The 23868-nt window shown below is 50.1% G+C and overlaps 1 protein-coding gene across 2 annotated transcripts; it reads right to left on the bottom strand.

The window, feature by feature from the left end:
- Positions 1-302: 302 nt before the first annotated feature.
- On the bottom strand, positions 303-12928 carry MAVS (mitochondrial antiviral signaling protein). 2 transcript variants are annotated; one of them, XM_045832851.1, is made up of 7 exons: positions 12152-12928; positions 9131-9361; positions 7560-7734; positions 6117-6289; positions 5215-5371; positions 2830-3335; positions 303-1932 (listed from the first exon to the last, which is right to left on the bottom strand). In XM_045832851.1, exons 2-7 carry the CDS (start codon positions 9245-9247, stop codon positions 1483-1485), a joined length of 1578 nt encoding a protein of 525 aa, XP_045688807.1. In that variant the 5' UTR covers positions 9248-9361; positions 12152-12928; the 3' UTR covers positions 303-1482. The 2 variants fall into 2 exon arrangements, with proteins under 2 accessions (XP_045688807.1, XP_045688808.1); XM_045832852.1 differs by lacking the exon at positions 12152-12928 and adding an exon at positions 9738-9760.
- Positions 12929-23868: the final 10940 nt, after the last annotated feature.

Below are 23868 nucleotides of genomic sequence, written 5' to 3'. Positions count from 1 at the left end.
GCATCTCAGCCCTCACCCCGCACGGCTGCCTCAGTGGCTGTGCCTTTCTCCCCAATCCCTAACAGTCCTCCAGCACACAGGATCAAGTACGGGGCAAATATAAAGGTGGTGAGGGGCAGCAGTGGGGTCTGAGTCTGCCTCTAAAGGTGCAGCCAAGTGCTCCGGCCCCTCCAACGTGAACAGTGATAGTAGCACATTTCCCACCCTCAGTGAGTGCCGGGAGCCATTCTAAGATTTATATAAACTCATTTAATCCTCACAACAACACTAAGAGAAATATATATATATATATTAGCCCAGTGTATATATGTATACTTATTTATTTACTTATTATTTTTTACTATGCATCCCCCTTTCGCAGCTAAGAAAACATGCACAGAGGTTAACACCTTGCCCAAGAGCATGGTGATGAGAGGCAGAGAGGGACTCGGCCCAGGCTACCCTACGCTGCAGTTGCACCCTTACCAACTGGCACTCTGCCTCTCCTGCCATCGTCTCTACTAGGGTGGGCAGGGGAGAGGTGGGAGAAGCATTTAGTGGCCACCTGCTCTGGGCCAGGCAGGCACTTGACACACACGTGTACACTTCCATCTCATTAGAACCCAGGGAAGGGTGAGCCACGATACAGTCCATGTGGGGAGGCAAGACCAGAGACGTCAGATCATGTGCCCAGGCCATACAGCCCAGGAAGGAGTGAAGCTGAAGTCCAAACTTTTGACCTGAGCTCTGCCCAGAAGGTCCCCTCCCCTAGCCAAAGGGCCCCTCCCCACTCTGCATGGGGATGGGGACCAGGAGGAAGGGAAAGAGGAAAAAGGGGGTGAGGAAACTGAAAAGGGGCTTCAGAGGGTATCCTCAGGCCTAGCAGCTGTCTCAGGCTTCCCAGGGGTCCACAGGAACCTCCAGACCTTTTCCCCACCCTTGCCTGGCATGAGTGGAGGACAGAAGCTCTAGTGTTCTCTAGGGTGCTCTCAAGGGCAAAGGCCTCAGGCTGGGCTGCTGGGGGCTGGGAGTGAGGTCTTGTGGATCCCTCTTCCCGGATATCTGCTGTCAGCGGCCAGGGACCAGGGCAGGACTGGGGTGGGGGTGGGGCTGGGACTGGGTGTTGCCAATCCCCCCCTTCGCCCCCCCCCTTCAGCGACACCTCCTGAATAAGGCCTGGATGGAGGCACCTCCTCCAGAGGACAAGGGCAACAACCCTGATTGCCAGGTGGCAGGTCTGGAGAAATGGGGCAGCCCTGGGCCCAGAAAGCTGAGGATGGTAAGGGAGCTGCAGGGTGCACCAGCTGTGACAGAAATGTTGCCTCCCAGGACTCAGTTGGCAATGACCCAGCCTCCACACACAGCTGCAGGCCTGGGTCCCCTCTGATCCAGCCTCTGCCAGTCCCAAGAAAGGGACAAGGCGGATGGGACCAGCTCTAGTGACTCAGGCCAAATGTACTGAAGGGAAGGGAGCAGATACACGGCAGGGAGGGCAGAGGGGCCTCACTGGAGCAGGCGCCGCCGGTACAGCACAGCCAGCAGTGTGGCCAGGAGTGCCCCAGCAGCAGCTGCCCCGAGCCATGGAGCCCATGGATCCCATGGTGTTCCAGCAGTCTGGGTCTCCTGCTCCTCTGCCCTGTGCAGGGGGACAGCATGCAGCCCAGGGTTGCCCGCCATGAGGTCAACACTGGGACCTTCAGCCACGTGGATGCTCAAGCCATTCACCGAACTGTACTCGTTCTCCTCTGGGGCATTGTTAGATTTTGGGCCCGAGGAGTCGCAGCTAATGGCAAGGTCCTCCGAGCAGCCGGAGAACGGCTGGCTGTCCTGGGAAGACAGCCTGCCCGGTTTGCTCAGCTCTGGCCCTGAGTCCCAGCTGTCAGAGCTTCTGTCTGCACTCGATGAGCTGCCTCCAGCAGGGGCACCTGTGGGCACTGGAGACACTGGTGTCTCCTGGTTAAAAAAAAAGAGAGAGAAAGGATAGAAGGGACTGGCGGTGACAGGGGGACAAGCCAGGTTGTGCAGCCCCATTCCTAGACCAGGGCATGAACTAGCATCCCAACCTGACAATTCCCAGCCCATAGTGCCTAGGAGGCCACCGTCTCTGGGGGAGCCAACCCACCAACAGGGCAGGAAGGCAGGCAATGCGAGGGGGACCCAGGCACTGCAACAGCGTTAATAGTGACCCCCAGGGCAGCTTGGTCCCTACTCACTGGCCTTCCTGTGAATTCAGCCCCAACCCTGGGAGCTATTGGTGGTTTGTGGCCTCATCTTGCATCAATGTTCTGCCTGGGCTTGAGGGACACGGAGTAGCCAGCCACAGGGTCAAAGGCCTGGCCATGCACCCAAGAGGCTCCGTGGGATTGGTTCCTCTGGGCAGACAGCAGCAGTAGAGTGGTATATGCAAGCTTGGAGAGGGGGGACAGCTGTGAGAGGGCTGCTGGGTCAGAGCAGCTGCCCGGGCTGGATGGGCTGGGACTGCTGTTAGTAAAACCCGGGTCATGGAGCGTCTCGGCTGACAGGTCATCCCGTCCTATCCCTCACTGCTTCCTCTTCTGCAAAATGGAATTACCAAGTTTACCAGAGAGCTGTGAAATCTAAATGGATTAATGTGAGTGACCAGTGAGGGTGGCCCACCATGCCTGACTCTCCTGAGGCATCCACACTTAAGAGCTGGAATGGTTATCATGACTCTAAAGGAGTAGTGTGGGGTCTGGATGAGGCTACTTCTCGGTGGTCCCTGTACTCTTAAAGGAGGCCCTGGACCAGCCCAGAATGGAGACAGGGTGGGGTCCAAGGACAAGGCTAGGGAAGGGGCCTGGATCACTGCTGGGAGGGGTGAGGACTCACCTCTGCGGGTCTGTTGCTGCTCCTGATGGAGGGTGCTTTGTTGGCAGGCACCTTGCTGGGCACCGAACTCGTGGGCATCCTGTGGTCAGGCACCAAGCCAGTAGGCACCTTGGGTGGTGCTGTGCCAGCACGTGTTGTGTTGACAGGCAGTTTGGATGGTGGTAGACTGGTGGGCACATTAGTGGGAGGCTTTGAGAGGGTGGGCAAGTTAGAAGGCACTGTGCTGGTAAACGCTGAGTGGACAGGCACCTTGGAGGGTGCTGTGCTGGTGGTCATAGAGTTGGTGGGCACCCCGACCCCACTGGAGCAGATGGTAGCCTCAGCCTGGCCACCAGCACCCCCTACAGAGGAGGAGGGGGCGGCAGTAGACAGAGCTGACACTGCAGGTCCAGGCAAGCGGCTTGCCCTGGGGGTGGAACGGGCCAGGGGCTGGAAGGAGACAGTTGGAGAGACAGGTCCATGAGGTGATGATGTCAGGCTGGAGACCGTGCCTGCAGGTGGCAAAACTAAAGGAGAAACATAAATCCATAGGAAGGCTGGAATCAGAGGTCTGGAGAAGGGCCCCTCTGCCCCAGCTCACACCATCTCCATGGCATCAAGGCCTCCCAGCCTCCTGCCCATGGAGGAGTCTCCACAGTCCCTTTGGTCACTGCTCCCAGGCCTAAAGGCCCGACAGCTGCGGGCACATTCTTGGTCTTCTCTGACCTCACACCTTGACCTACAGCACTGAGTCTGTTCTCCCACAAGAACAAAATGGTCCGTCTCTCCAACAGCCCCTAGGAGCTTGAATATCATTAATTATCTACTCTGCTTTTTCTTCTCCTGCCTGGGAGACCCTCCCTCTCCTCCTGTGTCTGCCTTTTCCACCTTTCCCTAGCCTGGTGGAATCCTGGGTACTCCTTCCACTGCCACCTCTCCTCCCCGCCCCACCCCCAGCAGGAGCAATCCTGGATCAGGGCAAGGGGCAGCAGGACGGCTCCAGCTCCAGCGGAACAGCTCACACCAGTCATGTGGTCCCAGTGGCCCAAACAACCCCTGGTGCGTGCAACTCTCCTAGGGCTCTGCAGGCACAAAGCTACTCCTGGGAGGAGGGCCTGCCCTGGGGGAAGCAGGAGGGAGCAGGAAGTGATGGTCCGCAAGGCTGTTAAATCAGGATTCCCCGTGGAACTCTGAGAATGCACATGCCAGGCCCTACGGCTGATGAAGGCCAGGAATCCTTCTGATGTTCCCCCCGCCCCAAACATAACACCACAGAATCTCGGGGACCTGTCCACACATGACTGAAATCAAAGTGCACTCTGCCTCTCAGGTACACAGTAGCACGTCCTGAAAGGTATTCCATGGCAAGCTGACACTGCCAGATGTAAACGGGTGCTTGGGGCAGACTTTTGAGGTGACAGAAGTCTAGGCACTAAGATGGCTTTTCTGAGCCTTTAACTACTCACGTGCCTCGTGGCTGCCCCAGTGGCACTGAGGGCTGGCCGGGCACCAGTGTCACATGGAACACAGTTTGGGAAATAGGGGTGCAGAGAGATGCCAGCCTGGGGGTGGAAGGGGAAGGTCAAAGTGGACAGCTTCATGTTCCTGAGGGGAACACTGAGGTCTGGTGTGGGGATCCAGGCCCTTGGCTGATGAAGACTATACTCCCTCTGGGGGCTGAGAAGTTTTAGTGACTTGCTGGGAGCTAGAACCATCTCAGGGCAGGGCCGGGCCTGAGGGGCTCACCTAACAACAGCAGACCCAGCTCTATACTCCCCCTTCTGTACTATCCTCCAGATGCTGGCAGATCACTATAGAGCCCCTTTGGTAGAGAGCAGAAGTGACCCTAATTTTCTTCTCATACCTGTAACCACACCCTCTGCAATGTGACTTTGTCAGTCCTCTCATCAAAGGATGGAGTGTGTCCCTGCTCCTTGACTTTGGGCTGGCCCGTGACTTGCTTTGGCCCACAGGAGGAGGCTGAAGGAACACTGTGCCAGTTTTGAGCCTGTGCCCCAGGTGCCGCCAAACAAGCTTGTTGCTGGAGGATGAGGGACTCATGGAAGAGAACCAAGGAGCCCCGACAACAGCCACAGGCAGAGCTTATGTGTACACTAGTGTGTACACAAGAGGGAATTCAGCCAAGATCTGAACCAGCCCAAACTGCTGACCTACAGAGTCGTGAACTAAATAAACAGGCATACTTTAAGCTATTAAATTTGGGGGATTGTTTGTTATACAGCAAATGCTAACCAATACACCCTCTAAGGAACTGGGTTGCTCCCTGGGGTATACTCCCTTTATTCCCACCCTGGCCTCTTGTCCAAGGAAGCCAGAGGGACACCTCTAACCCTCACCCTCACTTAGAGGTCAGAAAGGCCCTAGAATTCCAGATCCCACACATACCTTCTGTGTGGGTACTGCCCAGTACTGTGTCCTGCTCCTGCAGCCCACTGGAGGGCTGAGGGCTGAGGGCTGCCATGCCAGAGGAAGGCTCCTGGGGGCCACTGGGCTTCCTCAGGACAGTGTCAGGGCTGGGTGTCTGTGGGCCCTTCCCAGAACTCTGCAAGAGGGAAAATAAGAATGAGGCAGTTGCTCTTCCCAGGAGCTGGTAAAGGAAAGTTGATGCTTATGGGGCAGCTTCTACAGACCTCAGCTCACATCACGGGGCACAGGAAACAAGGAAGCTGCTGTCTTGGCTTTGGTCACTGCCAGACCCTCAGTCTACAAGTGACTTTCAACCCACCTCATAGAAAACATACACGCAGCATCCCCCGGGGAGTTCTTATCTGTCTGGCCATGTAGAAAGGTCCCCCTCTGTAAGGCCCTTGCATAGACCCCTTTCTTGGGCTTTATGTCCACGGTTTTGTGTCTCTTGGGCACTCACTGCCCATTCATCATATCCCAATAGAATCAGTCATCTTTTTCTAAAACTTCACTTTACTGGCAATAATTACAGCTCCACCATCCACCCACTACCCCATCACCTTCTGGCCCCTCACTCCCCCTCATCTGGTCAGCCGCTGGCCCCTCAACACCTCACAGGTACCACTGCTAAGACCTCAGCCTTGGACCTCACAGCTGGTTGATGAGAAGACTGGGGCTGCCACAGAGTGAAGCCCCGGTCAGCAGTCTGGGAGCTGGTCTGCGGCAGATCCCCACTAGGGGAGCCCTGGGTTCTGGGTTCTGAGCAGAGATTAGGCACAATTTGTGGGGTGCAGGAGAGGGCTTCTGGAAGGTGGAGTGAGCGGAAGTAGGCAGATGGCAACACCAAAGCACAGGGTAGAAGGCAGATGGTGAGGACGCACCTCTCCCAGGGATGCTGGCGACTGGGTGTCCTGGACAGGTATGGGGTAACTTGACTCCTCGTCTCTGTAGCTGCTGTGGGAGGCACTGGGGGCCACAGCAGGCGCGGAGGGCCCTGGAACCTCAGCAGAAGCTGACAGCAGCTCTAACAGGGCCGGGGGGCATCTTTGGTTCACTGGAGGACAGAGATACAGTGATGTCAGGGAGGAGTCAGGGGTGTTCCCAGAGACGGGAGAGGCCTGGGTGCTCTTGGATCGACCTGTAGGGCCATGGCTGTTGGGACACCCACAGCTCCAGGAGCTGCCCTGCCACAGAATGCACCCCTCAGAGGAGACAAGCTTCATTTAGCGGGAGGCGGACGAGGAGGGAGGCAGGGGGTGGGGAGGACAAGGAGAGAAAGGTGGAGTGAGATGGAAGGGGAGAGTGCAGGGTGCCACACTGGTCTCCCCCGGCCCGGACTGGGTCAGCAGTCGCCGCTTCTCTGTCCCCAGGCGTTCTGGGACCCAGTGCCTTTCTCCTCCTCATGGGTGTCTGTCACCACCAACTGACCCCTGACCTGATGCTGTCTCTTCCTCAGTCCTTCCTCCTTAACTCCCACCACTCAGCCCTTGCCCCACCACAGCCGTTTGTATTTAGGGAATCACTGTGAATCTCCACAAATGAAGACACACGTTTGAAAGGAGAGGAGGGAGGCAGGATGGGAGGTACAGAAAAGCAACAGAAGACAAATGGGGGTATCCTAAGGCTACAAATCTAGGCAGGATTTCAGGAGTGGTCTCTGGTCTGAAATATAAATAAACAGGGCTGGCTTGCGTTTTCTTCCTGTCTCGGTTCCTCAGACCCTGACCTTACAAAACCCCCAGGGGCATTTGGCCTGGCTGGGAGTATCTAGCGGAACTAAGGAGTAACTGGGGTGGGGAACCTTAGAAAACTAAGGGAAACCAGTAGACAGGAAGAGATGAGGGGTAAAGAAACCCACGAGGGAGAAAAAGGAGACTGCAGAGGGAGGGAAAGAGGAGAGAGGAGGGCAGAGGAAGAAAGCAAACTGAGGGAGAGGAGACAGGAGGAAGTGAGAACAGGACCAAGAGGCAAACGTCACAGCCACAAAAATGAGAGGAGGCTCAGCATGCTGAGCACCGGGAGGGGCTGGGCCCCACCAAAGCACTAGAAGAGCTGACCTCCCCTGGCACCCACTGCAGCCCCATGAGGCAGATGTTCCCATTAGCCCTGTTTTACTGAGGAGAAGACCACGGCTCAGGGAAGTCAAGGGACTTGGCCGAAGGGACACATCTACTAAGTAGCTAAGCTGAGATCTAAACCCAGGTTTGCCTACTGCCCAGGAGTGACAGAGGAAGGGAAGAGGTACAGGAGCGAGGGGACAGGGAGAGTAGAGGCTAGGGGAACAGACAGAGGTTCCCAGAGAAAGCTTAGGGCAGGAGGCTTACAAGGCAGGTTGCTCTGGTAGACGTGGGCTACTTCATCAGCGAGACTAGTCAGCTCACAGGCCCTCAGTGCCCGGATGAGGGACACCACCCAGCCATTCCGCCGCTGAAGGCTGTTGAAGAGTTCCCAGATGGTGTTCCGGTTCCCCTTGAGATTGTAGTGGGCCCGCAGTAGATCCTGGAAGACACAGCCCACGGCCTTGCTCAAGCCAGGTGGCCCTGGCCCTTTCCCCACCCCAGAGGGGACAGCGGCAGAGAGGGGAGACCGCCATGTAAAACTGGGTCAGAACTCGGGACAAGGCTAGGGTTTGAGTTCTTATTAAAAGGCAGCTACCAAGAAAGCGGCTGTTCCTGTGTCCTGGGCTCTCCAACTCAGGGCTCTTCGTGAATTATCTTATTTCACGCAAATTCAATTATTCCTACTCTGCTGATGAGGAAACAGACTTTGCAGAAGTAAGGCAGCAAAGACCCCACAGCGGTGGGGCAGGAATCTGCACCCACTGGTCTGATGCGGAAGCCTGGGGTTTGTTTATACAGCCTCCAAGGCAAAGAGGTTTAGATTAGCCAAGGAGGAAAAGGTGTGTAGGAAACAGCAGATGAAGAAGGATATAATGGAAAAGAGAGGAGGCCGACGATAAGAACCAGAGGAGATGAGGGACTGGGGAGACTCTGAGACGATGAAGCAGCTGCAGTTTTAAAATCCACCTGAATTCCCACATACAAACAAGCAACCAGACAGCAGGAACAAAAAAACTCACAGAAAACATTTACTGTTAAACAAGGTAACAAGCCTTGGCTGGTGTGAAGTGAGTGCCGGCCTGCAAACCGAAAGGTTGCTGGTTCTATTCCCAGTCACGGCATGTGACTGGGTTGCGGGCCAGGTCCCGAGTTGGGAGTGTGAGAGAGGTGACCTCTTGATGTATCTCTAGCACATCAAGGTTTCCCTCCCTCTTTTTCTCCCTCCTTTTCCCCCTCTCTAAAAATAAATAAATAAAATCTTTAAAAAACAACAACAAGGTAACAAGGTATCCCCACAAACCCCAATCAGCCACAAACTGGTGCTACCAGCATCTGTGGGGAAAGTATTAGAGAATGAGGGGTTCAATCTAAGAACAGCGACAGCTGGGAAAGGTCTGGCCCACTTTACTAGGGGCCCCGAAGGGGCTCTGAGGGGGCCAGGGTGGTCTGGTACTCATAAACTCTCAAAGCTGAGTCCTGGGCTTCGTACCAGAACAGTATCCTACGAGGAGAATGGAATCTAAACTGAACCAGAACAAAGATGAGATAAAGAAAAAGACGGTTTTGATAAAGTTGGTGAGGCGCCCAGAGTGCGAAAATTTCAGGCAGCCAAGGGCCACGTTGTTGAGCACTACACCAAAACGACACCAGAGGGAGCTCAGGAAAGTGGGAAAGGCCACCCTGAACCACACACTTCATTCTGAAAGTCAGAAAAGGGACAGAGGCGGGAGCGGGATAGACAGCAAGGAAGGAAGGAGTGGGCTTTGGCTTGGGTGGAACTCTGAAGTCCATGGCCCTGGCCCCCCAGTCTGGCTGGCTGTCACGCCCTGGCTCACCTGGTCACTTGCTGTGAGGCAAGACAAGTAAGGCAGAATCTCCAGAACATGAATATGGTAAAAATTGTGGAAATGGTGGCGGATGTACTCGTAAGTCTTGTCCTCGGCAACCGTCATCACTGTTCACGTTCTGGGGTGACAGAGGGCTCTGGCAGGTGGAAGGTCTGTGTGCGCTCCAAGCCGCTGAGAGCAAGAGGGCTCCACCTAGAGGCGCGGTTCCTTTGAGGTATACTGGGAAAACAAGAAGCAGCAGCCCAACATGAAAATCATGGGATCCATCCCACTCGAAAGGTAAAGAAAATAAAGTACTAAGAAAAGAAGGGGGTTTGTTAGTTAGTGGAAGAGCAGAGAACTGCAGTCTTCGGGATCAGGCTCTTTCCAAGGCATTACTGCAGCTTCACCATTTAAAGCTTGCTACATACATGTGCTTAGGATAGGAGGCTGAGTTCCTCTGCCCTGAACTCACTGGGGCAAGTAACCAGTCTTATCCTCACCCCTGAAATTGTTCAGAGAGCTTGTGCTGACATACAGTTATGCCTTATAAGCTTGAAATTTATAAGTGCCTCAAATACAAGCAATTACTGTCAGTTGCTTATGTAGCACTTACCACAATTCATTTGTTTCTTATTTGCTTCACCCCTGGGAAGAGCTGCAGGGAATGAGACAAGATCTCTGTCTTCATCCAATTTATATTCTATTTTGTGGGGCAGATAGCAAAGCAGTAAACATATACATAAAGAGGAATCCTGGATAGTAATAAAGGTTACAAAGAAAATAAAGCAGGACAATGGGAAAGAGCCCATGCAGAAGGGCACACTGGTTGGACTGGGAGAGTCAGAGAAGCCTTTTGGAATTGGCCACATTTGAGCTGAGCCATTCTTGCCTGTGAGATTGGTGTTTCCGGCAGAGGGCACAGCAAGTAGGAAGTCCTAAGGTGGGAACAAGTTTGACATGTTTAAAGAATAGAAAGCAAGTCCAGGTGGGCCAAGTTTAGGAAGCTAGGGGGAAAGGCATAGATCAAGGTCAAGGAGGTTGGAAGGGACTCACATGTCATGTTATAGGAAAGGATGTTGAGTTTTATTTGGAGGGAAACAGGGAGCCCATGGAGGATTTGGAGCACGGAAGGGAGAGGACTTGTGTCAAAGACTTTTCTGACAGTTGTGAGGACCTTGGATTGTGGAGGGGCCTGGATGGACAAGTCAGGAGGCCACTGCAGGGGGCAAATACATGATGGGTATGGCTGTAATGGAGGTAGCAAGAGATGGCTGGATTCCTGGTGTTTTGTGGACTTGGGAGGTGAGGAAAAGAGAAGAATCAAGGATGACTCCTTGGGTGCAGGGTGGATGGATGGTGCCATTTAGTCAGCCAGGGAATTCAGGGGGAGGAGTAATGTCCGGAGGCTCCAGAGCTCCATTCTGAACAAGTGAAGCTTGAGATGCTATTGGATGTCCAAATGGGCTTTCAGGGAGGGAAGGGGCAAAGGAGAAGGCCAGGCTGGAGTGGAGACGTGGGTGGCAGGCCTGAGTGAGACCTCTAGAAGACAGTGCTTCAGAGCACAGAGTGCCCCAAAGCTGCTGAGCTCACCAGTTCCTCATCACATGGGAACAGGGCCGCACACTGCACGACTTGTTTTGCCAACCAACCGGGTGCTACATTCCTGATGGGGCAAGTGCTCGTGACAGAGGTCAAGAGGATCAGGGAGGTGGGGCAGGGGTCCTTGGAAGCTTCAGGAGATGAGCAAAGAACAACTCTGGTACCTGATAGACCCATTTCTCCTTCCCTCCCATGACATCCAGGAAGATACCAGATGAAAGGTGATAACATTCTTCTGCATCCCGGCCTCAGCCCTGAAGACTCAGAGTTTGGGGGGTAGGGCTTTATGATATGCATGATCCCACCAAAAAGAAAGGAAGCCCATATTTTTCACATTTATTGAGGATCCACTATAGGCAGGCACATCCTAAATTTCTTCCATTTAATCCTTGCCACAATCCCATAAGAGCAGAAGTGATGCCAAGTTGCACAGCTGACCGGGGGCCCTGACAGGGTTTGAACCTAGGACTGACTTCTGCTGCGCTGCAGCTCACCATAGGCTTTGCAGCAGCCAGCTAGACTCACAGCCCAGTGCCTTTAAGCTCAGGGAGGGGCCAAGGTCACTGCTTGAGCTGGGACTGCGGGGGAAGGGGACGTGGTTGCTGCGTGTTGGTGCGTGAGGCTGTGCCTTGGAGGACATAACATTTAGTCCCTTCTCTGGTGAGAAACGGCAGTCTTTCAGAAAAGGCCAAGGAACTTCTAACCATGCCCTCCATGGCATCAGGTCGCTGACTCCCCTCCCTGGTGTTTTCGAGTCTGCACAACATCTGTACTGAGGACGTCGTTCTGCGTTTGTTTTTCTCCCAATGTTTCCCAGGCTCCTCTTGACGTCTCAGAGAACTTGGGCGGCGGAGTGGGCTGGTTGCCCTGAGGTTCCGGACGCGCTGAAGAAAGAAATATCCTTCCGCACGAGAGAGGCCAGGCCTTGCCGCCTCGGCTTAGATTCCCGGTTTTCTGGGTTGGACCCAGGACCCCGGAGGGAGGGAGGCCGCTCCTCCGAGTAGCTGTCACAGCCGAAAACTGTCAAGATCTAGAGAATGGCGGCACCCCTCGACCGCCAGGCGCTGCCGCAGCAGCCTGAGGTTGGTGCCCCCGGAGTAGGCCGCGCCCCGGGGTCTCGCTGGGCCTGCGGGAGGAGCTCTGCCGCCAGAGCCATCTCCTTCCGGCCTCATCTTCGCCACAGCCCCAGCAGACGTCCCGCGCACCCACCTCCGCCTCCCACCCCAGGCTGGATGCCGTGCGTGTAGCCCTCGCTGCCTCGAGCCCCACGCGCCCTGTGTCCTCCCCCGCCCCCCTTCGTGCCCCCATCCCGTGCGCCCCGGCGGACTCCGAGTCCCACTTGGCTCCTGCCTCCGCGCGCCTCCTCCACGAAAGGCGTCCGTGCGCCCTGGGCTCGAAAGGACTGAGTGCGCGGGACGGCGATCTTACCTCGGGTAGCCGCGACCCGGCGACCTGCGGACAGCCAGCGACCGCCTCCTACAACCCGAAACCCTCCCTGCGAGGAGGGAGGGGCAGGGCCAAGGCTGCGGAGCCACTGGCCAGGTGGCAGGGGCGGGACTTCGCGGCTGGCGGGGCAGCTGGACAGCCGGGGTGGGCACTTGGCCTAGGACTGGGGGGCTGGATGCGCTGGACCTGCGCTCCGGACCGACCTAAGTTCTTGCTGGGACCCAAAGGAGATTTTTTGCCTTGTTCCTTTCAAACAACGTTCAGGGGAAGTCCAGGGTCTGGCTGGAAGCCAAGTGGGCGGCAGACCTCAAAGTCTGTGGCCAGCTCGGCTCCCACGCTTCCTTCGCGAAGCGACCCCTGGTCTCGCAAAGTAATTTAAGGGGTGAGGGGCTTTCTGTCGTCCGCTCTTGGGCGCCCAGAGCCTGGCACACAGTGCTCTATAAACGTCGGTGACTCGCAAAGTTTACCTGGCGCAAACAGCCTGCCATGGGCGCATGCTGGGCCAGAGGAAGCCGGATCTGGATGCAGGGCATGAGCGCCGAGGTTGGCTCGTCTGCACCCTAAGTGCGGGCCTTGAGTGCTGTATCGGAAAGGTTTCCCCTCCCCCGCGGGTGCCTCCCCTCGGTGCTTGCCAACTAACTGCCTTGTCCTTCCTCTGACGGGGCAGAGAACAGGTGCTGGGGCCAAAGCCAGCATTATTGAGCGCCTATTGTGTTCCAGACACAGACTTAAAGTCCCTATCTTAAGGCCATTAAATCTCTCACAATAACGAGGTAGAGGCCTATTTTTTTTTTCTGACTTAAAGGGAGATTGAAGGTTTTGGGGAAATGTCTGGCAGTTCTTCCTAAGGTTTAAACATACACCAGCTCAGCAACCACTCCCAGGTGTGCATCCACCTAGAACAACGATTGTCAGCCTTTTCATATAATGGGACACATAAACTAATTACGAAAGTTCTGCAGCACACCAAAAGATATGTATTTTTTGTTGATCTGACAAAAATAGGTATAATTTTTTAAATGATATTTATTTGTTTGTTTATTTCTTTTTAGAGAGAGGGAAAGGGAGGGAGGAAGACAGGGAGAGAAACTTTGATGTGAGAGAGAAACTTCCAGGGGTTGCCTCTCCTGTGCAACCCAACTGAGGACTGAACCCTTAACCCAGACATGTGCCCTGACAGGGGAATGAAACCCGCAGCCCGTCGCTTTGCTGGACAACGCCCAACCAACTGAGCCATACAGATCAGGGCAATAATTTTGATTCATACCACACAGCTATTGTTGTGTTGGCCGTTATCTTTTTTTTTATTTGACCATCTAAGAGAAAAGATGTCAGTTCTGCTGACTAAGGAGTCAGATATTGCATGTTTTAAAAATTCATGCAGCAGCCATGGCTGGTATGGCTCAGTGGATTGAGTGCCAGCCTGCAAACCAAAGCGTTACAGGTTCAATTCCCCGTCAGGGCACGTGCTTCGGTTGAGGGCCAGGTCCCCAATGCAGGGTATGCGAGAGGCAACCACATATTGATGTTTCTCCCTCCCTTCCCCTCTCCAAAATAAATGAAAAATTTTCTTAAAAACTCTTATTAAAATTCTTTTTAAAAAATTCTTGCAGCACACTGCTTGAAAATCACTGACCTAGAAACATGCACAATAGATAATGTTCATAGCAGCCTTATTTGCAATAGGCGAATTCTAAAAGCAGCACAAAGGTCTATCAGCAGGAGAATGGAGACACAAACTCTGGTGTGCTCACATCATGGAATAGTATACAACAATGAAAAACAAACTATTGATACACACAACATGGCTATCACAGGATGAATGGGCACCATGGCTAACCAAGTCAAGCAAAGAGAATAGGTACATGCTGTCTGTTCCCAATCACAAGGTAAGGCTCAAAAACAGACAAAACTCATCTACATAAATAGAAATTAAATAACTTGTTACCTCAGGGGATGTTGAGGGATGGGTACAAGGGAGCCTTCTGTGGGGATGGACATAATTTGTGTATTGATGTGAGTTTTGGGAACATTGGCTTGTGTCTATGTAAAAATGCATCAGCTGTGCACTTAAGATTGTTACACTTTATACTGCAACTTAAAAAAGACAGCCCTGATCGATGTAACTCAGTGAATTGGGCATCCTCCTGTGAACCAAAAGCTGGCCAGTTCGATTCTGGGTCAGGGCACATGCCTGGGTTGTGGGCCAGGTCCCCAGTTGGGGGTGTGCAAGAGGCAACCAATCAATGTTTCTCTCATACATCAATGTTTTTCTCCCTCCCTTCCCCTCTCTCTAAAAATAAATAAATAAAATCATAAAAAAAAAACAAAAAACAGATACCTGAGGATTAAAAGGTTTGGCCAAGATCATGTGCAAATGCCTGAATACATACCTGTCTTCAAAGCCAGTACTCCCAAACAATCATAGGAAGATGCCCGAACACTTTTCAGATGACATTTTATCTCTTTACAATGTAATGTTGTTGCTATTTCCCAACATTCAGCATTTACAAAATGTTAATATCACACCTGTACTCAACTGTAATAAAGTCAGCTATGCCTTGTTTAGTTTAGCCAAGACGGGGAATGTGGAAAGGTTCATAAATTACTCCTGCCTGCTACCCACCCCAAATCCAGTGACTTCATCTCTAATTCTTGCAGGAAGAGCATTGAGAATGTGGTGACTTGCTTTCAAATGCAGTTGTCACCTGGTTTTGCTGGATCTCACAGGGCATTAAAATATATGTTATACACACACACACACACACACACACACACACACACTGTGAGATAGTATCTTAGTCCATTCGGGATACTGTAAAATACCATAGACTGGGTGGCTTAAACCACAAGTTTATTTCTCAGTTCTGGAGGTTGGGCAGTCTAGGGTCAAGGGGCTGGCAGATTCGGTGTCTGGTAGAAAGTTCGATTCTCCATCATAGACACAGTCTTCTCACTGCATCCTCACATGGTGGAAGGAGTGCAGGAGCTCTCTGGGGTCTTCTTTAAGAGAGCACTGATTCTGTTCCTGAAACCTTCACCCTTATGAGCTAGTTAAGCAGCCCCCAAGGACCCCACCTGCAAACACCATCACACTGGGGGTTAGGTTTCCATATATGAATGTGAGTGGGTGGACATAAGCATTCAGTCTATGGCAGATATCAACCACAAAGATGGCTGTTATTAAAAGAATAGAAAATGGCAAGTGTTTGGGTCAAATACAACTGGCTACTTCTGTTATCTTTTACTGCTGGTTGCGTCCCACCCTTTTTCCTGAGTAGAATTCACTGATTATTGTCCATTTACTAGTGGAAGGGTGAGTCCGGAGAGTGATCCATACGCCAGGCTGCTCCCCCAGTGACAGCCTCGGAGCCCACCCCCCAGGAAAGCCCGCCCCCAGGCAGGTGGCCTGTGTCTGCAGGCCAGTGTTCCAAGGAAGGCTGTGGCTTATACAGCTCACATTTCCCCCAGAGGGCAAAGTCAGGCCCAAAGATAGTGCCAGAGGGCCCCAAAAAGGGGCATGTTCTCATGTCTGAGTCCCTTCAGGGAATTCGTCAGAACTGAAAAACAAAATATAATCCCTGCCTTACAACCTCGTTTCAAGTTAAGTTTCCTAACTCTTACTCTTTAAACTACTTTATATTTCCATACTGTCAGTTTTATTATTATAAGAAAATTAACATATGCTCAATAAAGCTGGGAGAAAATTAGTATATGTCCATATATTCATATAAGGGAAAACACATGTCTGATAAAGAAAATCAAAATCCGGACTCATAATGTCACCACCCAGGAGAAAGTGCTAGTGATACCCTAGTGTCTTTTCTTCTAGTGTTTTCTTTTCCTCTGGCTTCCTGCAGTCCCCCTTACCTTAACTAGCCACATGAGCTGGTTCAAGTCACCATCTAGGATATGACGGGGTCTCTGGAATATCCTTTACCTCTCCGGTGTCTCAGGAGAATGAGGGGGCTTGGGCTGTGTCAGCTCAAGGATCAGTCGCTGCTGCATCCAACTTCTCCAGAGCTGTCCTGCTCCTGTGGCCAGTGTGGCCTCCTAATCAGCCTCAGGACATTGTGTTGCTGGTCACCTGCCACTCAGGGGCTGCCATCCTACTACTCATTCCTGAGAACATTGACATAAGTTCCTTGCCGACGGACATGCACATGGGGGTTGGTGGGAAACGGAAGTGAGTGCATGGGCGAAACATGCCCCCGAAGTTAAAGCATCAGAGTTCCTAGAATTCACAGACCTCCTCCAGTGCAGACTTTTCCCAGCCACGCCCTTCCAGGGCCCCAGCTTTCCACCACACTGCTGGTGCCCTTTGCTTTCAGCCCTTCCTGCTGTCTGTTGTCCTAGGCCCCTCCCCCAGGATCTGGAGCTCAGAGCACAAACCCAAATCACTGGAGGTAGTTTGTGCATGAAAGGCTTTTGTTTCTTTTTATTTTTTCAAACTGTAAGAGAAAGTTTATTTGGAAAGTTTCAGAGGTAGTAGAAGCAAGCCCGCTGGGTTGTGTAGGCTCAGGAAATAGGTTACAGAGGCAGAAGGGCCCTTGAAGCTGAGGAGACAGAAAGTCAAAGGCAACACACCTGCCCCGGCCAGGTGGTTCGGTTGGTTGGAGCATCGTGCTGCACATTAAAAAGTTTAGGGTTTGATCGGTTAGGGTGCATACAGGAGGCGACAAATGGATGTTTCTCTCACATCAATGTTTCTTTCCCTTTCTCTCTCTCTCCATCAATAAAAAAGTTCTCAGATGAGGATTTAAAAAGAAAGGTAATCCGTCTGATGAGGAAGAGGTGGAAGGGAAAGGGGAAAGGCATGAGAGGGAGAACAGAGGGATAGCATGACAGGGAAATCTATCCATCTTAACTGTGCAACTTGATATTTATCCAAAGAAATACTTGTGTGACCAGCACCTACATCAAGATCTGGAATGTTTCCATCTCCCAGGAAAGTTCCCTTGTAATCCTTGTTTGTCTATCTCCACCCCCAATCATTACTCTGATTTCATCACCATGGTTTGGTTTTGCCTGTTCTTGAATGTAATACAAATGGAATCAGATAATGCAGACTCTTTTGTGTCTGGCATCTTTCCCTCAACATGTTTTTGACATCTATATATGTCATTGCAGGTATCAGGAATTGTTCTTTCATTGTTGAGTAGCAGTCCATTATATGAATGTATCACAATTTGCTTACTCATTCTATATTTTAATGGAATATTTGGGCTTTTCCAGGTTTGGGCTATTAGGAATGAGTGCTACCAACATTCACATATATGTCTTTTGTGGAGTTATTTTAAAAGTGCTGCACAATAGGGTAGGGCATGTTTAGCTTTGTTAGAAGCTTCCAAACATTTCTGCAGAGTGGCTGTGCCACTTTACCCTTCCACCAGCAGTATATGGATGGTTCCAGGCGCTACAGTCCAGTTTTCTTCGCCAACACTTGACATGGTCCGCATTTTCACAGGAAGAAGTTTTTTTAATACTTACCGGAAGATATGTTTGTTAATTTTAGAGACAGAGGAAGGGTGTAAGAGAAGAGAGAGAGAAACATCAATAGATTGCCTCCTATACATGCCCCAACCCACAACCTAGGTGCCCTGACTGGGAATCCAACCCACAACTTTTTGGTGTATGGGATGATGCTCCAACCAACTGAGCAACCTGGCCTTCCTTCACAGGAAGTTGATACAGAAAATTAGTTGGTTGTAAAATTGTGAGGGGGGCTGGAGGAGCTGGAGTCAGCAGACTGCCACACAGTGGCTGAATTCAAGAGCCCATCACTATAACCACGGTCGGAAGTGAGGGGGCCACTGCTGCCCCCCAGCTCCACTTGGCTCTGTCTCAGCGTCTGGCTGATGAGGAAATGCTGAGTCTGGCTGTGGATAATGGCTCTAGATCCTCACATCTTTTGTGTCCTTGCTCTCAGCAGAAGTGGCAGCCGGAAAACAGCCTCTACCCGCCAAATCTTCGATGGGGTACTTAATTGTCAGACTTTATTTTATAGTCATAACTCTAGCTGCAAAGGGGTCTGGGAAATGTAGGGTTTTTTTTCTTTCCAGCCTCTACAAAATATAGGAAGGCACTCTGTAGGGAGGTAGAGAGAGCTAGTTGTATCAGTTAGCTTTTGTTGAACAAGAAAGCTACTCCAAAACATAACAGCAGCCATGTATGCAGCTCTCAGTTCTGTGGGTTGGTGGTTTGGGGCTGGGCTTAGCCAGGAGAGTGGAAATGGACTCCACCTCCTCCAGGAGGTGATGCAGAGCCATATTGCAAGGGTGTGAACAAAGGGCAAAGGAAAAATCAGGACGATCTACCACACTGGTCCACAGCACCCACTCTACCTGCCCCTCCCGAAACCAGCCAGCAGCTCCCAAGCACCCTGCTTCTTTTTTGTGCAAAGCAACAAGATTCCCTGTATCTTACCTTTTCTGTCCCTTCCTTTTGTCCTGTTTCCTAGGTACTTTATTTTCCAAATCTAATTAATTTTTAACGTAAGTAAAAACTTCTCTGAGAATTTCTTATTCTCATCTTTGCTTTATGGATGTGATATCTTCCTGAATCTAATTACTAAGAATAGTAATTAGAGAGCCCTTTTAAATTTGTTTTTATAATTCTCTTATGCTCCCTGCATGCTTTCCCTTGGAACCCATTTTTTGCTGTTTGCTCATTGAGTTTGTCTTTAGTGCAGCAGGCTGTCCCCCCAGCTGTATGGGGACCACTATTCACGTTATAACTGAGACAATCAAAATACGGAAGACGTTATGTGTACATCTACTGGCTAGCTTCCTTTTGGGGGGTCCAGGAGGGGACCCACTGTAGAAGACCCCATACAGGCCAGAACACAAGGGTCTCTCACATAGGGCTGTTCTGTCTCTTTAGGGCAAGGTGTGTAACCTGCCTGGTTCAGGCCAGTGACTCCTAGGCCATCTGGTCAAGTCCATGGGCCAGAACAATGTTTTTGTAGGCATTTAGAGACACATAGGGTTACCAAAAAAAATTAGTAGTGAATAAATGTTTGTTTCAGTACATGAAATACTTCAGTACTGTCATGCATAAATGATAATCTGAGGTCTCTACCTCAACTCTATGGTGATGTGAAAATATCCAGCCCTGGCCAGGTTGCCCAGTTGGTTAGAGTGTCATCCCGATACACCAAGGTCGTGGGTTCAGTAGCCTGTCAGGGCACATACAAGAATCAACCAATGAATGCATAAATAATGGAACAACAAATTGATCTCTCTCTCTCTCTCCCTCTCTCTCTCTTTCTCCTACTCTCTAAAATCGATAAGTAAAAAATCAGAAAGAAAATATCCATAATTTCTTTTGATGACCAAGTCTCATATTCTGCTAATACCATTATCATTTGTGGCCAACATTTAAAATGAAAGCAAATTCAAAAAGGCCCACTTTGGGGGTAGTAATGGATATATATCCATTATCTTGTTTGTGGTGATGCTTTTGTGGGTATGTACATGTATCAAATCTCACCAAGCTGTACACTTGAATTATGTACAGTTTGGGGGGAAATAAAGAATCCTGACAACAGAAAGACCTCTACGCACTGATCTACAGAGACAAAACACTAGTATTAAAATTTCAACCAGATAACAAACATGCAGTAATTAGATTCCTGAATCTAATTACTAAGAATAGTAATTAGAGAGCCCTTTTAAATTTGTTTTTATAATTCTCTTATGCCCCCTGCATGTGTCATTAGACACACGGAGTCTGGGCAGCATGTCACCCTTCCTGTCTAGTGAAGGAGAAGGAAGAACAATGAAAACTTCTCTCAGCTCCTTGGTAGACAAATGAATGAAACTTCTGATTGTTTCCTGTCCACCTGATGAGAGAGCCTGAGTTACTTTCAAAGGTTGGTGAATTGGGGTCCAAGGTCAGAAGGCTTGCACTGTGGACACCAGAGACAGGGCTTGTCTAATTTCTCACCAACCAGCTGGGCCTATGACGACTCTAAGGAGTCATCCTAACATGACGGGAGAGGCAGCTACTTTTCCTTCATTAAACAGCAGCAGCAGCAAAATCATTTTATGTATCCTTACAGCAGCTCACTGCATGCCAACCGTACCTCATAAAGCTGCAAACATTTTCCAAAACAAGGGAAATGTTAATTTCAATAAATGATTATTAGAAAAGATGCAATTTTCTTCCCCATCTAAGTTTGCAGAATCCCTGAGTTTTATCTATGGATCCCTTGGAGGTCTGTGGCTCTAAGCTCCTATCACTGTGCCAACGATGCTCTAACAATAACAATTTTTTCCTCACTCAGGAAGAGGCATTTTTTTCTTGGCATAGGACATGTATTTATTTATTCCATGAAACACTCAGAGTTTAGGTCAGTGGGAAAGTATTTTAATCAAAGAATTGTACATTTTCTTCCCACACATCTGGCTTTGTATTATTACATTACAACCCATTTTGCTACAATATTATAAAATGTTTACAAGAAAATATTAAAAATAACTGAAACACAAAATGCAAGATGGGGTGAAATAAACTGCTTTTTTCCCCTCAAATCTTTGTGATCACACATTGCCTCGAGTCATCCTATTTCTTTATCTCCTTTAATCCGAAGCAGTTCCTCGGCCTTTCAGTGACATAAGTTTGCTTGACAGGCCAGAATTCCCTGGTTTGGTCTGCCTGTGCTTTCTCCCTGTCGAAGTCGGGTAAAGCACTGCTGACGGCCAGAAGTGACTGTGTGTCCTTCTGCACACTGGGAGGCATGGGATGTTCATTTGCCTCATTACTGAGGATGCTCACTTTGATTCCTTGGTAAAGGGAAAGCCTTCCAGTTTCCTCTGCAGATTTACTACTTCCTCGTTTTTCATTAAGAAGTAATTCATGGAAAGGCACTTTGAAGCCATGTAAAAATCCCATCCTTCATCCACCTTTCACCCACTGGTTTTAGCATCTCAGTACTGTTCACAGGTCTTTGTACAGACCCAAAGTATTTCCAATTATGTCTGATCCTAGGTATTTATATTTTTGTTTTTATATCAAATAGGATCTTGTCTTTCACTATGTTTATTTCTGTTGACATAGGAAAGCACTGATTTTTGCTCATTACTTTTTTTTTTGAGAGACAGAGACGGGAAACGAGGGAGAAAAGGGAGAATAGAACCATTGATGTACAAGAAAAACATCACATTGATTGGTCGCCTCTTGCATGTCCCCAACTGGGGGCTGGTCCTCAACCCAGGCACGTGCCCTGACCAGGAATCGAATCGACAACCTGTTGGTATACAGGCCAGCACTCAATCCACTGAACCACACCAGCCAGGGCTGCTCATCACTTTTATTAGCCACCTACCAGAGGGCATCTCCAAGCCTGGGAAGGCTCCTCTCTTGGCCAGAACTTCCTGTTTTCATCGCATGGCTATTACAGTATCAGATGAGCCAGAGATCTGTCACAGAGTGTGTTGCTTTTTTAAAAAGATTTTATTTATGTATTTTTAGAGAGAGGGGAAGGGAGGGAAAAAGGGAGAAAAACATCAATGTGTAAGAGAAACATCAATTGGTTCCCTCTCACACATGCAGGCCCCCAACCCAGGCACATGCCTGACCAGGAATCAAACCAGCGACTTTTTGCTCTGCGGGACAACGCTCAACCGACAGCCACGCCAGTCAGAGCTGTCACAGGGCTTTAATGTGATTTTACTTCTGATCAAGTCTCACGCCCAAGCAACACCCAGACTGTAAAGGTTCTGCTACCAGCTCTAGCTTAAGGTAGAATCTTTGTTGGTTCAAAGACTTCTGGACCCTCAGGGCTGGTATAATGGAGGTGGACCTAGAAGGTGTCTGTCTTTCTGACCACTGCTTGGCTTTGTAAACTTAGGAGACTGTTTCAGAGAGGGGAAGAGTTCGGGTCACTTCACTCAGCTTTTCTAGGGGCAGAAATCATAGGCCTGTAGCAATACCCAATCTTAACTCTGCCCTCTTTCAGAACACTGAGGGGAAAGATCACTTCCACTCATGGTTACTGGTGTAGAAGGCAAGCCGGCATAACTCATGAAGACAGGAGCCTGTGCAGCAGGAAACGTGCAAGTGCGACATGACTGCTTCCATTGCTGTCACGAGCAGTTTATCACTTGGGAAACGGACATGTGACCCTGGGCTGCCATCCTTGAGAAATAACAAACACAGTGTATTGTTTCTATTTGCTTCCTCGGAGAAAGAAAAAGTTGTTCCATGGTGATGTTACAGAGTCCCTGGCCCCAACAGTCTCCTATAAACCAGCTAACATTCATGCATTCATTCACTCACTTATTCAATTTATACTGGGTACCTCCTATGTGCCAGGTGCTATGCCAGGCATTAATACAGAAGAGACACAATATAAACCCTCCGGGGGGTTATAACCTGATGGGAAAAGAAACATTAAATAACATACAAACAAACGTATGTAACGGAGAATGGGGTAGGTGGAGAAAGCTGTTAAAAAATTAGTACAGGCCCTGGCAGGATAGCTCAGTTGGTGAGAGCATCCTCCTGATACACCAAGGTTGCAGGTTCGATCTCCAGTCAGGGCACATACAAAAAGCAACCAATAAATGCATAAATAAAAAGAACAACAAATCGATGTTTCTTTTTCTTTCTTTCTCTCTCTCTCTCCGTCCCCCTTTCTCTCTAAAATCACTAAATAAAAAAGCAAACAAAATTAGTAGAGCTATACCAGTCTCTTGGGGGAATGTACGATTCATCTCTGGAAGGAAATATCTCTTTATGGTCCAGCTTACAAACATTAGTGGTGAAGAAGTCTTGCCTGAGAATTTAATCATGTCCCATAAGAGTTTGTGATTTCAAAACATTTTAAATTGTGCTCTGAGTTGATGAAGATGGAGCCCCAGAACAGTCTTTTTCTCTTTTTTACATGTGCACAGCTAAGCTATCAAAATGTAGGCCTGGTACCAAGTTCGGTGGAAGAGGAGCCCTAAACTGCTCAGTGCGAACAGAAAAGGAGGAATGAACAGGAATGATGAGGGCACTAAAGACCAGCGTGCAGGAGGGAACAGGAAAGTTACTGCTTAGTGGGTACAGAGTTTCCATTTCAGATGATGAAAACAGATAAAATATTGTGAACGTACCTAGCGCCACGGAACTGCACCCTTAATAGCAATTTTATGCTACATATATTTTATAATAAAAAGGAAAACAATTTTTAATAAAAATAAATAAATGAAAAGGAAGGGAATAGCAGTCTCAGGCCCAAGGCAGGCTCGATGGAGGTGAGGTAATTAAGCAGAGGAAGTGCTGGAGCGCTGGCCAGGGGGCTCGGTTAAGTGGAGCATTACCTCATATCCCAAAACTCTGTGGGTTCAAAACACACACCTAGGCTGCAGATTCAGTCCCTGGTTAGGGTGCATGCAGGAGGCAACTGATTGATGTTTCTCTCTCATGTTGCTGTTTCCCTCTCCCGCCCCCCCCGCTTAAAATCAATAAATATATCCTCTGGTGGGGATTAAAATAAAAAGTTGTGGTGGAAACCTGGCCCAGAGGTGCTGGGGCGACACTGGGAATGCACAGAAAGGGTGCAAGCCGTGAGGGTGAGGACATCCACTGCTAACTGGGCCCCGGGAACAATGGAGCCAGGGCCCTGTGGCCCCAGGGCAGGGTCTCAGTCTCTGCCATTCCCTGCACGTCAGTGTCCTCCATTGAACAGAGGCCCAGCCTGCTTAGCCCCA

Source organism: Phyllostomus hastatus, unplaced genomic scaffold (genome assembly GCF_019186645.2).
Source record: "Phyllostomus hastatus isolate PE091 unplaced genomic scaffold, TTU_PhHast_1.1 phas_contig_17, whole genome shotgun sequence".
Taxonomy (NCBI): domain Eukaryota; kingdom Metazoa; phylum Chordata; class Mammalia; order Chiroptera; family Phyllostomidae; genus Phyllostomus; species Phyllostomus hastatus.
The sequence above is the reverse complement of the archived record's forward strand: the minus strand, read 5'-3'. Positions and strand labels throughout refer to the sequence as shown.